Source organism: Polyodon spathula, chromosome 3 (assembly GCF_017654505.1).
Source record: "Polyodon spathula isolate WHYD16114869_AA chromosome 3, ASM1765450v1, whole genome shotgun sequence".
NCBI lineage: Eukaryota > Metazoa > Chordata > Actinopteri > Acipenseriformes > Polyodontidae > Polyodon > Polyodon spathula.
Genome location: NC_054536.1, coordinates 15,784,170 through 15,802,974, shown reverse-complemented (window position 1 = coordinate 15,802,974; position 18,805 = coordinate 15,784,170). Strand labels below are relative to the sequence as shown.

General features: G+C 37.4%; 1 protein-coding gene across 2 annotated transcripts in view; it reads right to left on the bottom strand.

Annotated features, from left to right (window-relative positions):
* Positions 1 to 18,805, bottom strand: part of LOC121312765 (F-box/LRR-repeat protein 7) — a 94,007-nt gene that overhangs the window by 8,960 nt on the left and 66,242 nt on the right. Inside the window, exon 1 of one of the 2 annotated variants that reach the window (XM_041244506.1) lies at positions 17,280 to 17,422. The exons of the other annotated variant lie outside the window; for it this stretch is intronic. Coding sequence (XP_041100440.1) covers positions 17,280 to 17,373 — 94 coding nt within the window. The 5' untranslated portion in view covers positions 17,374 to 17,422. Of the gene's footprint in view, positions 1 to 17,279; positions 17,423 to 18,805 lie in introns of those variants that run through there. 2 annotated transcript variants of the gene reach the window in all.

The window sequence follows — 18,805 nt, the reverse complement described above, 5'->3', positions numbered from 1 at the left end:
TTCACAGAACCATCACATCATCAACCAGCATCTGTTCCAACTGTCAGAAGCTTAAAAAGAACTGTATCTCCCACTATTACCATGACAGCAAATAAAACAGCCTTCTCACACCTCATTACACTTGAGTCATCCTTGTCCAATTCTAAACACAATCAAAGCTACATATATAAGTGTTTGTAATAGTGAATTTTACAGCACAACCAGGGGTGTAACTAGTCTACATCAACACAGATAAAAAAAAATGTCCTACCATCAGTAGTTTACTATTAGTCTCTAATTACAGTTGTATGCCAGCAATTCATAAAAGATAAAAACATAAAAATACATATATTGTCAAGTGTTAGTCTTGTTAATGTTGTCTTGCTATTGCTATAATACAGTGTTTCAACTTTAAACATCCTTCCCTCCTTCTCTTTATCCTACCCTTGGAGTTTATTTAAACAATTTAACAGCTGACAGTCATGCCTGCAACTCCCTAACCTTAAAACACAAATTCAGCAAACTTTCAAAAATTAGCAACAAAACAATCCAAACAGCCGAACTCTATACCTGATACTTGTAGAGACTTGCCAAAAAAAAAAAAAAATCGATATAGTTCAATCTCACAGGAATTCATAAAAGTGACAGTAAATGTCTAACAGCAACTTAGGCAAATGGGGCTCTATATAGAATATATATATATATATATATATATATATATATATATATATATATATATATATATATATATATACACCACACACACACACACACACACACACACACACACACACACAGTAACTGGTGGCAAACAGCTGTACCATATATGAAACCAATGTTAAAGTTTTTTTTAAAGTAGCACAATATCACATCAGATGGTGACAGGTGAATTTCAGCCCAGGTGAGATATGTAAAACCTGCTGAGCAAACAGTCCTCTGTGCATAAGAGTTTTGGCTTCAAATTGATTTATTTAATTACAGTCAGTATATTTTCTGATGTACAGAATATACTTCTTCCAAATTAAACATTTTAAAGAGGACTAAGGCAGTGTATACAAGGTCACCATAAGGGTAAGTATTAGATGGAAAAAATAATAATAATTAGAACTGCCAGGCAGTTTTATTGCTCCCAAGCCTCAGTATCAGTACCCGTCTAAGCGTGTTTAGTTCTCAATATGCCAAGTTTAAAATCAGCAACGTCAACAGTTCCACAGAAGAAGATTCTGAGTTTTTTTAAAAAATGCATCAGGCGGCCATCTTGTTTAACGCACAAATGCCATTTTTGAAAATGTAAGTTTTACTGACACAGGCACGATGGTTTTCAAGTTTGGAATTAATCAAGTGAGCCATTTTTAAACTGAAGCAGTTTTAAAAATAAGAAGAAAATGTAGGAGTGGCAGCCATATTGTTTCATGAAGCATAACCATTTTGACATATTTGTATTCCACTGTCACCGGAACAATGACTACCAAGTTTGGGGTCTGTTGGTCAGACGGTTTTAAATAAAGGCAGTCTGCTGTTAAGGGTGCGTTTCGGTGAAATTTGTGGCAGCCATTTAAGTACTGAATTGTATCACAGCAACTTCTGCTTTGCAAGCTGGTTTGGATGGTGACAATATATGCCAAGTGTCAAATTAATCACTTGAACGGTTCCAAGAAGAAGATTTCGTGAGGTTTCCAGAAGAAATGCATCTTACGGCCATTTCAGTTTAACACCAGTTTCTTAAAAGTCAGTTGTATTGCTACAGGATCAAGGATGATGCTTGTGAAGTTTTGAGTTAGTCAAGTAAATCTTTTCAGCATCTGACAGCCAATGTATCCAGCTTGTTACCAAGTCAGAACCTGATCAGTCACACAGCTTTGAAGCAGCAGCAGCAGCAGTTTAAAGTTTTGGGCCTAACTAGAACTGCCAGGCAGTTTTACGGCTCCCAAGCCCCAGTATCAGTACCCGTCTAAGCGTGCTTAGTTCTCAATATGCCAAGTTTAAAATCAGCAACTTCAACTGTTCCACAGAAGATTTTGAAAGTTTTTTTTTTTTTTCAAAAATGTGTCAGGCAGCCAACTTGTTTAACGCAAGTTTCTTAAAAGTCAGTTGTATTGGTACAGTGTCAAGGATGATGCTTGCGAAGCTTCGAGTTATTCAAGTAAACCGTTTGTCAACTGAGGCCGTTTTAAATTTCAGACGTAAACATACACCTGGCGGCCATCTTGTTTTATAAAACAACCATTTTGACATATTTGTATTCCATTGTTATTGGGACAATAACTACCATGTTTGGAGTTTGTTGGTCCAACGGTGTTCAAACAGCAATAGTTTGTTGTTCAGGGCGCGTTTCAATAAGATTTGTGGCAACCATTTTGACATTAAAATTTATCGCAGAAACTTCTGCTTCGCAAACTTGATGTGGGTTTGGATGCTGAGGATATATACCAAGTGTCAGATCAATCGCTTCACTGGTTCCCAAGATTTCGAAAGGTTTCTAAAAAAATGCATCAAACGGCCATTTTCGTTTCCGGTCAACACAATTTTTTAAAAGTCAGTTGTATTAATACAGTATCAGAGAAGATGCTTGTGGGGTTTGGAGATAGTCAAGTAAATCGTTTGTCAACTGACGCAGGTTTAAATTTCAAATGTAAACGTATAAGAGGCGGCCATCTTGTTTTATAAAACATCACCATTTTTACATATTTGTATCCTATTGTTACTGGGATGATAACTACCATGTTTGGAGTTTGCCGGACAATCATTTTTCAAACAGCAGCAGTTTGTTGTTAGGGGCACGTTTCGATAAGATTTGTGGCAGCCATTTTGACATTAAAATTTATCACAGCAACTTCTGCTTCGCAAAATTGATGTGGGTTTGGATGCTGATGATATATGCCCAGTTTCAGATCAATCGCTTCACCGGTTTCCAAGAAGAAGATTTCGAAAGGTTTTATCAAAAAATGCATCACAGCGGCAACTGCAAGGACGCAGCAGCAAAATTTTTTCAGCATCTGACAGCCAATGTATCCAGCTTGTTACCTGCCAAGTCAGAACCTGATCAGTCACACAGCTTCAAAGCAGCAACAGTTTAAAGTTTTGGGAAGAAAAATAATAATAAAAAAAAAAAAAAAAACCTTTAACAATAAAATAGGCTTAATTACTAATACTAAATAGGCCTAATTACTACTTTTTTGCATTCTCTTTATCCTCTGGCGCTCATTTAAAATAAAATAAAATTAACTGTTTTATGTGTGAACAACACACTAGTGCCTTGCTGTGTATAAAGCTGTTTCATTCTTTGCATCAGCAATTTACAAAATATATTCATTCCTTTAATGTTAGCACTGTTGATCAGTGTGGTATAACAACTATAGTAAGCTTCACAAAAAGAACAATTTAAATAGCCATACAAAAATAATCCTGTTTATTTCTCATATTCCTTGGCATTTATTCCAACTCGCTGTGCCAAAGTTATGTTACTACTTTTATTATAACTCTCCCATTTAATTCAGGACATTGTGGCGGTTATGCCTAATTCATTTGAAACCACAGGCAGCGTTTTACTTTCCCTCTGATTAAACTTTTCCATCTCCCCTTTGCCATACTTGGTAGAGTAGCTGTCCCAAAGAAACAAATACTTTTGAAGGTAACTATTTTTATACATATTTCTTTTGCAGAGCAATGCCCACTCCCAATGGTTTAGCCCTCTACACTGTGCATGCCAAAAGATAGTCTTGCATGTCAGTCATTGCTGGCACCCATCACATCTCCAAAAAAAGCAAACTTCCAAATCATGACAGCTTTGGTTACCTGATATGTATGATGCAAATTAAATGATGTGCTCGTTCCTTCTTTAATTATCTGGATCTCTGTGCATTTATGTCCACGTACTGTATGATTTTACCCCATTTTAACTAACTGAATCTAAACTGAACCCACAGAAAAGCATACAATCTATGAACACCCAGTCCAGAAATGCATGTGTTACAACTAGACAGGGATGGAAACAACAACAGCTAGACCAATGAAACCTGTGCATACTACACAATTGCTGGGGGTGGGTGGTCTTGTAATATAACGTTTGCACACTGAAATTAGTTAAAGCCAGGACCTCAAACACATGCAATGTACAAATCCCGTGCAGCAAACTGGAAGAAGACTCCCTGACTCAACCGACAGTGATCCCCCTGTCCCAGCAATGTAATACCATATGCCTCAGTTTGGCAACCAAAGCCTAATGAAAACTCTCTAGTTCCAAGAAAAGAGCTAAGAAATCCAAGAGACACTTGGGTCTGCCTCAGGCACAGTAATTGTGAAAATAAATCTGTCAAGTTAGGGTTCTCCGAATTAGTAATCAAAGCAATACAAACCATATTTGTCACCATTCCAAACATGGATCTGGAATGCTCTCAAAAGTACTGCATTGTTCTGCATGTGGGAGCTTTGAGGAATCTTCAGTTCAGCAGTTTGGCTCAATATAAATTGGAGATTACTGTCCATTGGATAGTAAAAAGGGAGGGCTGCTATTATGGTGCAGATTAGGGCTGGAAGGCAGACAATCCAAGTTTTGTCTCCCAACTCCATTGATTTACTGAAACCTCAGAATAAATCACCTCACAGTGCCTCAGAAGCTCCCCCCAGAAATGAAACTGATTTCACTCTAGAACCAAAACCTACCTATTAATTATACTGGTTATAGTTCTACTTAGTACATCTTTGAATTGGATGTAAGCAACCTGAGAGTAAAAGCGAGCAATCTGCCATTCATAAAACACACAACACTGTTGAATCCAGAAATACTAAAATAAACGTAACACCTTGACAAACATTTCAACTGGAAGTCTCTCATATCAATGGTTAATTGACAGTTAATCCGGATCTTTTTGCTAATACTAATGCTGTTGTGATACAGTACATTTTTCCAAAGGAAAACTGCATCTGGTATTTGGTTTTCTGATGCTTCCAAAGATCAGATGTTCTTGGTATAAACAAAACTCCCCATTTATCTCAATACACATTAGGACGGTTTACCCAGTTATGTTCTCTGTACCAATGACTGGTGCTTTGGCTTCTTCCACAGAAATGTTCACAGTCTCTTTGTGTTGTGTTAAACATGAGGGGTGAAACAATGGGGCAGAATGTAATCTTAGCCCACATATCTAAAACTTGCAGACTCAAGCAATCAACAGTCCTGCTGACTTAGGGACACTTGATCTGAGTCGGGTGCAAATAATTGGAGATTCTAAATTAAAAAACAAAAACAAAACAAAAATAAAATCCCCAAAAAGTTATAAATGTTTAATTTTCACCAACAAGACTAAAACTTCCATAAGCTTGGCACAATGGTTCACCTTCGAGTACCAACCTCTGCTTTTCCTGTGCGTTTTCAGTGTTGATTTAGTTCTTCCATGCGATCTCTGGAAGTTAACCATTAAACAAATCTAATTCATGTTTACTATACTGTGTGCATGTTTCATATATGAAAATATGAGCTCTAACAAATCTGTGCTATACATATTAGGTAAGATTTAGAGGAATTGTTTTATCAGCACCATGTATTGTGCTTAGATACCTACTGTAAAAAATTAGTCCAGAATGTATTGGATAGTAACAAACTACTACAGACACTGATAAAAAAGAAACCTCACCAAACTGTTTGTTAGCCCCAAATATATATATAATATATATATATATATATATATATATATATATAGAAATAATATATATATATATATATATATATATCTGGTATCACATAGTGTTTGTGCTATCTCTCTGCATCTCCAGTGACAAGCTCCTTCTGGGCAGCAGTAGTGAACTGATCCCCATCCAGTCTTAAAACAACAGGAGTAATCCTTCAAGAGGGACTTGGAAGTACAGCCCAGCGTAAAAGGCCTGTATTAAGCCTGTTTAATACTACTCTAACAGAAAGAGACTGTAAGCTGCCGCCAGTCCACCTCCTAACAGTCTGTATGAACCACTTCAGCCATAGACAGGATTGAACTGAAAACTGCGCTATCTTACAAACACCGCTGCATAGGGATAGTTTATCCTTGGTTTGTAGGATTGTGCTAATAGGGAACCCTAGGTAAATTAAGTATGTTAACATAACACTTACCCATCTGTCTACCATTATCACAAAGAGTTGATATACCATTCCGAATATATTGCTTAGGTACTGCTATTAAATTCCTCCATAAAGTTTAGTCGGGATTCAACAAATAACAGTTTATTACAGTTTTATCAGATCTTTTGGATTACATTTGGGTATAATTCATATCCACTCTTTCTAGATCTTTGCTTTGTGACAGGGCAGAGGCCCTGAACATTAAAATACATGTGTTTCAAGAGTAGGGGAACAGCCTGGAGCCAGGATGGCCACCCTTTGCACAGTCACATGTTTTTTTAATAAGGTAATTGGTTTGGTTTGGCGTCTTTCTGGGGAGGCTGATTGTCTGATTGATCAGCACGAGAATGCTAGGCATGCAGCTCCTGATCAGCCAGTCAATTAGCAATCCTGACAGAAGTAAGTAGAATCCAAAAAAGAACTAAACTCCTCAATACCCTGAATGCTAAGCTAGCTGACTGCATGCTAAGCTAGCACTGTAAATTGCAATTTACACTTACAAAATGACAGAGTATACAGTAGCAAGTGAAAACAGATCTGTTTTACAGCTGTCAACAGTGGTGCCTTGAGTAGAAGTACTGTTGGTTATTTTACTGTCTGTCGTCAATATAACATAACAAGCTGTACAATTAATGGACTCTGATGTGGGCAATGTGAGAAGACGAGGAGAGACAGGTTAGCCAGTTGTTTCTAAAACAACAAGATTCGCTGATATTTAATTCTCTGAAAAAACAGAAAAAACTATGCCGGTGAATCACTTTATATTGCCACTAGTTTGGAATTTTGATGTAAGGACAAACTTGTTTTGTTGATTGTACAGCATGACGATAACAGTTCCACACATAGGGAAATGAACCACAAAGCCCTGTAAAAATGGAATACTAAACATAATTTGGACCCTGTCAAAAACTGTTCATACATTTAACACACAATGTTTTATCTTTCAGCCTTAAAATCAAAACAGGTTATATACGGATGCCTTATGCATTGTGAAACAGTGGATTTCAAGAAAAAACAAAAGCATAAATTATGTTTAAGGCAAAAAATTAGTTTTTATTAAATACGCCAATAAAGCAGTGAACTGCACACTAAGTTAAGCTGAGTAAATTCATTTAATTGAAATATGTAAAAGAAAGTACTTTTTTATATATATTGTGTACATTGCAATTGAAAAGATACACCAATGGGCGGAGTTGAGATGGCACTGAGTAATTTATTTTTTCCTCTCAGTGCAGACAGTTTGAGCAGAACAGACAGGTGGAGTAAAAATAATTTCAACAACGTCTCGGATTTCAGTCATTTCTCCAGGTCTGTGTCGGAGAGGGGTGGATAATGGGGTGGAGTGAGTATAAAGACAGCTCATTTAATTGTTCTTCATCCAACTCGCCATGTCTACTTACTACTTTTGGGATTATTTTGCTGGTAACTGGTCACTTGGTTTTATAGTTACAGCTGTACATCTATAACTGTCAACAAGATGGAGTGGGTTACCAAGTGGCATTAACACAGACATTAACAGATATTTACATACGAAAAGCAATAACTTCTTTTAACTTGGTGGTGCTTTACTTCACAATATCTATGGAGAAAAAAAGGTCTTGTTATATTATTTTACTATTCCATCATCAGCCATCTCAAAAACAAAATATTTCTATACTTTGCTGCACTGCCTGACATAATTTAAACTGATATATATATATATATATATATATATATATATATATATATATATATATATATATATATATATATATATATATATATAATTATCTATTAAACTGTAGTCACAATCAGTAGAATGTTCAGAATGTAAAAGAGCCCTTATAAATGTTTCCCATAGTAAAAGCATAGCAAAGTGTATTATGCACATGCTAAAGCATGTGTAATGTTGTAAAGCCCAGAGATAAGCTAAAGTATATTGAAAAGCATGACAAACCATGGTATAGGCATGGTATAAGCATGGGAAAAATGCAAAATCACCATGCAAATTTACACCGTAAACATTTAAAAGGGAGCTCACGATCTGAGTTTATTAGGACTTTCAGGCATTCATCCAATTTGACAAAAATACAAAGAGGCTCTTTAATTTATATAAAAGGATGAAGACACTAATCATCCTACCAAGTGTCAAAGCTAATGGTTGAATAGATCTGGTTAATTGAAAAGGACTGGATCAACAGCAGGCAGACAGTAATCCTCTTGATTTTACAAATTGACACAGTCTTGGTTGAACAGTCACAAAGTGGAAATTATAATGCTTCCTTTGATTTGTGTAGGCAAACAAAGAAGCAAGTAATTCATCAAGATGTCCTTAAAAAGTAAGAATTACCAGGAAAAGGGGCTTTCACAAGATCACTCTACTAATGGATACAGTAATGGCTGAGGAGATTCAAATTCAAATACAAGCCTAACTAAGTAAAAGTTGGTTACAAACCTAGGTCAGTTTTTTAAACCACTCAAGACTTGGGATTATTCATCATGGTTTGAAATGTTTCTGACTTCAGTGCACCCCTGGCAGCAATGCTGAATTTTCATAAATGTACTTGTTTGATGTCTCTCAGCAAGAACCATACTGAAGAACAGACTGGTTTTTGGTCTAACCAAACAGGATTCACATTCTTACTGGAGAGGTGGCCAGCCAGCCTGCCACATAATACTTATTCCAGTCCAGTCTGATTCAACCTCAGCCAATGATCAGACCCACAACCAATCAACAGTGCTTCCCAGCTAATTAATATCCCAGCACACAGAGGGCTGTGTGTGTGTGTGTGTGCATGCATGTGCAAGTAACTAGGTAAGGTATAAATATGCTTTGTATTCCATAATGTAAATCTGAAGAATTGTTCCTCAAAAAAGAAAAGAAGGAAATACTTTTCTTTTGCAGCATTCACTTGGTAGTTGGACACACATTTTGCCAACACCTCATTAAAAAGTTTAAATTAGAACACAATTAACAAGAATTATAATTATCATAAAGCGTGTTGCTTGGTGCCAGTAATTTTGTATTGCTTTATTCTGTCAGCAGTTTTTTTTTGTGCCAAACTATTTTACCCCCAATTTTCTTCCCAATTTGGAATGCCCAATAATTTTTCCCCCTGCAATTCCCCACACAACTCAGCTTCCTCTTTTACACATGAGGGTGAATGTCAGCGAGCTACAGAACTCTAGAGGACAAAGACCAGCCCTGCAAGTGTTCATTTTTGAGCTCGCTGGGCACCTGGCCAGCAGGGTTCATTGTAGCGCACTGAGGAGAAACAGTCCCTGTTGGTTTTGCCTCCCTAACCCACAGGAGTGGCAGTGCCAATGCGATGCTCCCTTAGGAATCCCCAACTTGCACCGTATGACTCACCCTGCGCACCAGGCAGCTGTGCTTTTACCAGGTGAGCCATTCAGGGTCAGCAGTTTTTTTGAAAAACAAAATGAGACTTTGCATGTAGAAATGACTTCACATTCAAGATTTTAGTGCCCAATTTTCTGTAATACAGCCTTTGTTTGGTTATGCTCTCAAAGCACAATTTACAGCAAAGCAAAGACAAATAAAAGGCAGGTCTGTCCTTTCATTTAAATTAATTCACAGACCATTAAAACTGTTGTGTTTATAAGCATGTGCAGTACAGTTTCCCCAAATGTAAATGACACAACAAAGCATTAGCTCCTCTCTGAAGTATTTATTGACCATTTATCTTTTTTTTTATGAATTTTGTGTTCCTGAGGATAAATGGCACTGTCAACAATGAGCCAAGGTGCCAGTAGGTGCAATGTATGTGTTTCCCTCACACCTCTGTGAGCACACCTCAACCCTGATCCCCAACACTGACAAACTGACAAATTCTGAGTCGGGTCTGAGCACAGAATGGGGTCTGACAGCGAGTTAGTGGCTTTAGTATACACTTTTAGTTTCAACCACTGTGCCGACAACACAGTTAAAGTCTTTGTAAATGTTATAAAATGTTTACAAAAAAATAAATAAATGGAATTTTGTTTTTTTAATAGCCAAGATAACCAACTGGACTGCCGTTCAGTAATTGTTCCAGAACAGAATTATATATACTTAGTTTAGTAATGCCAAGTAATCTGGTTTTGTGATTACCTATTTTACTGCCAAAGCAGTCCATCTGCTCCATTATCAAAGAGAGTTCTGGAATACCAAACCAGCTCCACTTAAAGTGTGCATTAAGAGCCAGCTTAGGCAGCAGAGGTGGTAAACTAACATATTGCTTTAAAACAGAGGAGCCCCAATCATGTCTAAAGACCAGACATTATTTGGAAGCACTTCAAAAGGTCTTTTCTCAAGGCTACATCTTCTATGAACATATCTAGGTTACATATTCCTTGCTGATTACATAGCTCTGAAAAGTAGTACTCAATGTCAAACAGGTTTGGCCTCTTTAAAAGCTTACACCACATACAAAATAGAAAAGAGCTGCTGTGGAAAGCTTTTGGAATGATGTAAGACTGGCCAGGAGCTACAGTACTATGCAAACACCAACCCCAAAAGATTTATCTATCAAGATGAAAAATGTTCTGTTTAAGTGCCGAGTTTGTTGAAAACCACTGGTTGCTGGTGGTTAACTCATTGCTACCATCTGCAAAACACATACCTTTTTTCCCCCTATTAGATTAAATACAGTTAAACCAAGTTGTTAATGGAATGATGTGATGTGTGAGCCAATGAGGGATATTTGCCAATTGCTAATTTAGCTTACAGAATAAAAGACGAGGACTGAATGACTTGTCACTTTGATATAGCAACTCACCCCTGTGTTCACCCCATTCTAATTCATAATAGAAAATTATGTTTTCAAATCAAAAGCAGCAGCCAAGCCTTGTTGCACTACGAGTACATTTAATTTATGAGATCCAATCAGCATTCATGACAGATTGCAACCTTTGCCTACTTTATAATACTGTTTAAATGGCAAGGTACAGCAGTAATGGTATAATACAGTGGTTAAAAAGGTGTCTATCAAATTCTGTTTTCATATTAGTCTTGGTCTATCTGATAGTTTGCTACAATTTTTTAATGGAGGCTACCTTATACGGAAAAGTGTAGGTCTTAAGCACCATGTCAGTAAATCTGTGGTATAGATTCAATTCTTGCTATACAACAGGCTGTGTGCATTCTCCATGTGAAACAAAAAAATGTTAAGCAAATATGCTTCCAACCATCAAAGTACAAAAAAATAAAAATCTATGTATCTATATTTCAAACCTGCGCTTGTCACACTGGCAATGCCAGGATGTGTTTTTGGTTCCCTTGCTTTGACAGAACCTGCTCATCTTATAGATTCCATTAAAACATGTTTGACTTGGTTTAAACAGCAGAAAAAAGCAGGAAAACAGACAGCAGGAGATGCCCCATAGAAGGTAAATGTAATGCAAGGGCACATTTAAGAAAAAAGGGAAAAGAATGGTAAAGAATTTACTGTTTAAAACAGTTTTTCATATAAAAGAGCTGCTTGTTTAACTTGGTACCAATTTTGCCTGTATAATAATAAAATAAAATAAAATGCCATATGCCACATATATGGTATATAGGGCTGCCTCTACTCTAAACGAGTGATCTAGAACAATGTAAGGACCTGTCACCGTTTGTTTATTATTATGTTACCACCATTTTATCTCCAATTTCAAAAGTACAATCCTGTTCACTCACTGTCCCAGTTCCTCACAGAGCTCAGAACTGAAGGTTAGTGGATGCCAGGAAGTCGAGAGTGGATGTCAGCGAGCGCACGACCTCAGGAGAACAAAGTTCAGCCCTGCGGGTGTCCTCTTGAACTCACCAGGCTCTTCTTTGCACTACAGCAGACCTCAGTAGGGTCGACTGAAGCACAGTGAAGAGATACAGTCCCTGTCTTTTGCCTCCCTAACAAGTGGAAGCATCAGAGCCAATGTGATGCTCCCTCTACAATCTCCAGCGAAGCCCAGCTAGGTGTATTTAGAGGTATGAAGAAATTATTATGATGCAGGTTAAAGAAATTATGAAGACACAGGCATCACCAAAGACTGCGCTCCAGCTGGATTTGATCGGATGTTTGCTGTAATTCTAGAGGTGATGCTCAGCCCGCTACACTAAACCTACACATGCTCCCCAAGCCCACTTTTCACTAAATGTTCTGCAAGTCTTTCTCCCCCGCCTCCTTAGCAACTGTATTTCCCTTTTGAGGGGTTGGTGGTCCATCACCACGTCACTTTGGTTGACTTCTGACCGCCATCGGAGATCACACCTCAATGGAGGGAGCAGCTCCTGCTGGACCAGAAGGCGACACCCTGGGCCAAACAGTTGAATCATCCCACACTACAATTCATACTAGTGCTAGCAGTGCTGTGCCACGATCTTTGAATAAGCTCTTAAGGTACAATACACTACATTGCCTTTCTAATAGACTGCATGCAGACTCTGCTTCTCAGCATTCTTAGTATGGTGGCATGTAGGAATGTATTGCCCTCAGTAATGAGATCAACAAAACAAAAGATAATGTCATTACTAGGGATGCGCAGGACACATATTTGTAAATGGACAGGGCCCCATCCTTTTTTCAGTGTGACCACACCCACTTCCAGCTGGTTTGGCCATGCCTTGTTTCCTGAATTTAGAGTTGGTGTTATACCACATAACTCTAGTTTTTTTGGATAAAAAGGGGTTAATTCATCTTGAGCTTTTAGTCACATGCAATACCAGCAAAGGCTATTAGTTAAATAGCATACTAGTTGAGTAATATATTTATATATTCAAAACATCTGTCTTTAAACACAAACCACCCCATATTAAAACAAAAATAAACAAAATGTTTCATTATGTGTGATCATCACAAAACTAATAGGAATCTAGGTAAACTATGTCGTCACTGCTTATAAGAGCTTTCCGAATCATCCTTGTCAAAAACATTTGTCTGGATTGAACATCGTCCATTCCCTTGAATGGACCCCCTCCCTCCCAGAACAGCTGTACTTTCTCATGTTTCCCAATTTTAAGCTTTCAGTAAAATGCCAGTTCCACAATCTTTTCCTGGCAAAGCAGAAATTCCTTTGAATGTGGCTGAATATTATTATAAATGTATACAAATACACAGCATTGTAAAAGCACAAGCAAACAAAAGCATAACACTGTGGGTCAATTGTAACGAACTGAAAGCAGCGTACTAACCCTGTACTAATCCCGTGGTTAGTACAGAGCTACATACTAAACTAATACGCAAGTTAATACCAATTGCAACGAACTTGGCAGCTCAAGATAATCTCCAGCTGCGTACTGAAAATGTTAGCAGTTGCAACGAACCCAAAATAACTGCTGCTGCCCTCTAGAGGATATGAAGTACGAGACTAAGTTAGTCTAACCCTTTCTATAGACTAACGAACCGTACTAAGTGGAACAAATGTGAAAACCCCCAAAAGAGAATCAACTAGTTCCAACTTTGTTCTTCTTCTTTTTTCGTTGCAATTGGTATTAAGTTAGTACACAGCTGGGGATGATCCTGAGATAGTACCGTACTAGCTGGTACGCAGCTCCGTACTAACTCTGCAAGTTTGTTGCAATTGACCCTGTAATACTTACTAGGTAGCTATGCACTACACCATAATACACCCCAACAAGGCAAGACAATCTACTCTAGTGCAGCCCTGACAAATGTTTTGTTTGCTTTTTTATACATAGAGGGCTGATAAACAGTGTAATAGAGAAAAGATTTAGAAGTGAGTAGTTTTTCGAGATTTACAATTATACTGTAAATACAGTATAATTGTAAATCTCGAAAAACTACTCACTTCTAAATCTTTTGTAGTCATCTTTGTATTACTTTAGTATAAATACATGTTAATTTTGATTTATATGTTGTTTTTTTCTGTCTTTATGTGAACGAAAAGACACACATCTGCCCATTTTCCCATTGGAAATAGTGATATTTTGAAATATCACTGTCCTGGTCACAAAAGCAAAGTTTGTGGGGAATAATAGCCGTTTTCTATACTTTTGAGGCATAAGCAATTAGGAAATAACACTTACTACCCAGGAACAAAAATTGTATTACATAGCGTAATTTATCCCCTGGGTATGATAGATCAGTGTTTACACAAGTTCTGCCCTTAATCTGAGCTGGGGATTTAGATCCCTGGTTACGATGCTAGCTTCACTGCCCTGGGTCACAAACCATGGCATAGCTAGGCTCAAATAACCCCTTGTCATCCAGACATCATTAATCTTCCTGGTTAAGGGTTCCACACTACCTTGTTTTAGTCAGAGGCCTGATCCATACTCACCCCTGTTTTAGTCACTGGTGACCTCTGACCAATGTAGAGACAGAATTCATGATAAAGGAGAAAATTATAAAAATGGCACACATCAATTGTTTGTGTCAGTACAGCAGTTGACAAATTCAGGCACTAATATTAGTCACTATTTGTATGTGCTAATGAGTTTACAGAGCAGCTAACTTACCTAAAAAAACACACAAAAACCCCACAGATTTAGCATTGTTTAGTGATACTATCTTTAACAGAATTCCTTCCAAATACTATCAATTTAATTACCATGCAGAGAATGGTCAATAGCTTGTCAATTTTATTTAATTTTACTTTTGCTACCACTTGAATTATTTATTTATTTGTAAATGTTAAGACAGCACACCAGTTGCATTGTCTCATTACAGGGGCATCCTGTCGACACCAGCAGCAGGGTTACAGCAACCAGACACCTTGACAACCACACAAAGCCACGTCAATAAATGTTTTGTAGCTTCCTGAAAAGCTTGAAAGGAGCCAACAGTTTTATATGATGTGAAAGGGTACTCCAAGACTGCAATACTTTATAGGCGAAAAGCATAATTTCATCCATTTTTTAAATGTGTGGCGACCTCTCACAGAGAGGATGAAACACTGCTTAGAACTTAAAGGCCAGACAAACACAGGAATGTTATATGGAAAGAACCCCATCTGGAACTTTCCATACGGTTCTGTTCAAGTGTAAATGTGGAATGTATACAAATTTTATATATCCAACATATTTATTCAGATTCAGAAAACAATTCAGTATCACCAGCCATCAGCTCTAGCAGGCTTCTGATAGACAGTAGATGCCCACTGGAACGTCACTGCATCAACTGTGAATCATCAATCCGCGCAAGTACAGGTTTTTTCATTTTGACTTGCTGTAATGGAAGCCCAGCAAGTACCAAACAAAGACACAATTGGTCCAAATTAATTTCATTACTCAACCAAAACCAGCCAATACTTTGCACCGACGAAAGCAACCAGTCCTGTACCCACAACTGAAGAATCAGCCAATCACAGCCTGTTTTTTTTCTAAAACTTCTCAGCGGAAGTACACCTGACAAATCATTACAAGTTCAATGTAAATTTAGGGTTTAGTGTTTTTTTTTTAAATAAAATAATGAGAAAAATCGTTGTCTAATAGTAATAGTGCCCAATCTATGAAGGCTCTACCGTGTGGTAGTTGACCTTGTCTTTCGGTAGCACTCTCGCCTTTGGTTCAGTTCGCAATAACCAGCTGTGGCTAACTAACATATGGTAGAGCCTTCATAGATGGGCACTCTCCCTTAACATGTACAGTACCATTATACATGCACAGCCTTTGTAGACTTACATCACCTCCAGCATGTTTGGGTTTATGTGTGTGTAAATTACAAACACTTTGAGGTTAGTGTTTAAAATGTGCTATATCCTTTGAAGGTATGGTATAATTCAGGACTTTGCTCTCCAGTCATAAGGCTTACAAGGGACTGTCAGTTCATTAGCATTGAGCTCTTTGACAGTATTCCAGCAGTGCTGGGATTGAAAACACTTCTTATGCAATGAGGTAATAGTTCACTTTTACCAAAGACAACTGGGCTAATTATATGTGAATGGTACAATTATTAGTTCAAAAGCAGCCCCAGTTGTTTACCGGGAATGCCTTCTAAATGATAACAGAGGCCTGACCCCAACTCACCCCTCTGTAACTCAAGCTCCATATTTAAATCAAAGAAAGGACTCCTTTTGTCAAAACTGCTGGGCGTACACAGAGTTTTTAATCAAAGGACGAACAAAGAAGGAAGCTTCCTGTCATTGCAAATCATGAAAATAAAAACCTGATCCAAGTTCAAAAACACAGAATCTTATTTCATTATTGCATACACCAGAATGTTATTGATTATAAATATATATTATATTAACCCAGCTACTCCTTATCAAATTACATTATGGAATCACAAACAACTATAAAATATATCCATACCTTTCAAATACTCAATAGTGCTGGATTTATGAATACTAAAAGAAACTTAATAAATTCAGTGACAAATGTTTCACAAGAAGTCTTTTTCAATGTCTTCAATGGTGAGTAAACTACAGTATATTGCCAGTGTGCAGGGCAATTACCAATATTTAGTGCTGTTGTCATACATTACATTTCTCTTGATGATGTTGAGAAAGACTTCTAATAAAAATGTTAGTCACTGAATTTATTAAGTTTCTTTGAGTATTTCTAAAAATATAAAACATACAAAACTGAAAGAGACAACTGTAGCAGGATAGTGTCAGAAAGGAGACCAGAGTCGGGAAAGCTGCAGTTTAAGCACTGCTTACGAATGTTTATTAAAGTAACACAAATAAAACTGGAACAAACAAGCAGGGCACAAGGGCCAAAATAAAGAGTTTCAACACAAAACACCACAATAAGGACTATATAGTCAGCACTTACACAGGTCAGGCTGGGCAACGTCTTCACCAGTGCAACTACTTACACCACCTCTCAAACATTTTCTCTCCTTTACATAGCATGTGGCTGGAACCTAATTAATCATCAATCACTTAATTAAGGCTCCAGCCACATTCTCACATGTATTCTGGCAAGGAGGATTTTAACCTCCTTCCTGCCAACCCTATATTCACACACTATTTACATTTTGAGCTTTTGCCCAGCCACAGCAACACAACAAAAAGTAAGTTACACAACAGAAACTGTACTACCGTGTCGCTTCATAGTCTGCACCAATGTATTCTGACCAGTCGTGATATCCTGGAAACAAAAACAGTTTTTACTTTAACCTAGATTTGCACCTCAGATATATTTAGGGCTTCTATTTTTCAGTGTTAATTTTTTTACAAATGTTCAGCCTTTTTGTAAATGTTCGCACACCTTAGAACTTGAATTGTTTCAAGTTCTGGTTTCCACATGGTTAAAGTACTGTATTACCTTGATCTGCAGATGTAATCTTACTGGAGTGTACTGCAGAGACATCAGATAGCCTGAAGTAAACTGGACAATGGTTATGCCTACACGTACACATTAGTGAGGCATGACAGACGATAGCCTTTTTCTACAGGTGACAACCAGTTCAATCTGTGAAAATAACACAATTATTAGTTTGATAGTTTCATCTTAAACGTTCAGTAAAATAAGTGAGAGGCTGTCATTTGTTAGGTGTATGACCTTCTAAAATGTGTGTTACAGCGTACCTACAATGACTGACACTAAAGAGAACCACTTGGTATGGCTAAGAGTTATCTTAACTAATGCATTCTGCTTGTTGTTTAGATTAATATATCACTTTCTGCTGCAGTCGAAATCCTGAAGATTTGAAACGCAGAAGCTGAAAGCATCTTTTCAGCATCTAAAGAGCTCTCAAGCAAGTCTTCTCTCTAATCACAGCACACTAGTGCTGCAGGGGGGCAGTTAACACTGACATTTCATACCCATACCCCCCTGCTCTTTAACATAATAATCATATCAAACACCCTATACTGCATTTCCAAGTCACTGTTTAATTTATTAGCCTTTATTTTTCCCATTGAGAAAAAAACAAAACAAAAAAAACAGAAACATTTATTTTACAAGAAGCCCTGGACAAGACGGCAGAAGAAAAAGATAAAGTAAGGAAATGATATGGAGACTTAGGACAGACTTAGGAGACAGTTGTTTACACATAGGGTTTAGAAAGGGCTGCCTAGTCATGTTACTGATGCTGAATCACTGGGATCCTTTCAGACCCAACTGACTAGACTTGGAAATCAATTGGCTACTAGAAACTGTATGAGCATAGGTGGGCCAAATGTCCTCCTCCTAAATTGTGTTTTTATGTTGTTTTTTGCCATCTGTGATTTTATATGATCTTACTCTGCTCTGCTTTTTTTCTACAGGTACAGTATAGTTGCCCAGATCCAGACTCAGAATCAATGGATATCACCAGCAATATACTGTAAGCTTCCAGAAACTCAGCATGTTAGTGGTGTTTAATTTATAAACTTCACTTTCCCAGAGAGTTATAAGGGATGTATTATAGGTGCTGAAATGTTATTTGCGTTGTTTTAAAGTGGCTTTGAAAAAAGAGTTCCATCAATGTTCTGGAAAGTTGTTTTTGTTGTTTTTACAATTAAACACAGTCTTGTTTGTTTGGGCCAGACTTACACAGCTGATTTTCTAGCACACTCTGCTTAGCATGACGGCTTTACAAATAGGACCTGGCAGAGTTGAGAGCTACAGGAGAGGGCAACTCCTTTCAGCATGTTTTAAACACTGCCAAGCTTTAGTGAAGTCCTGGGTCTATTCTTTGGTTTGTATATAATGCTAAATAGAGCTTTTTATTTTTGGAACAAGGGTATTGATTCCACAGAAGACACACTGGGTCTCCATTTGTGCTTTGAAAGTTCTCTCATGCAGGACTATCTATTATCCAACTTTTTTTTTTTTTTTGGATCAGTCACAGACTGTGGTTGTTCCAA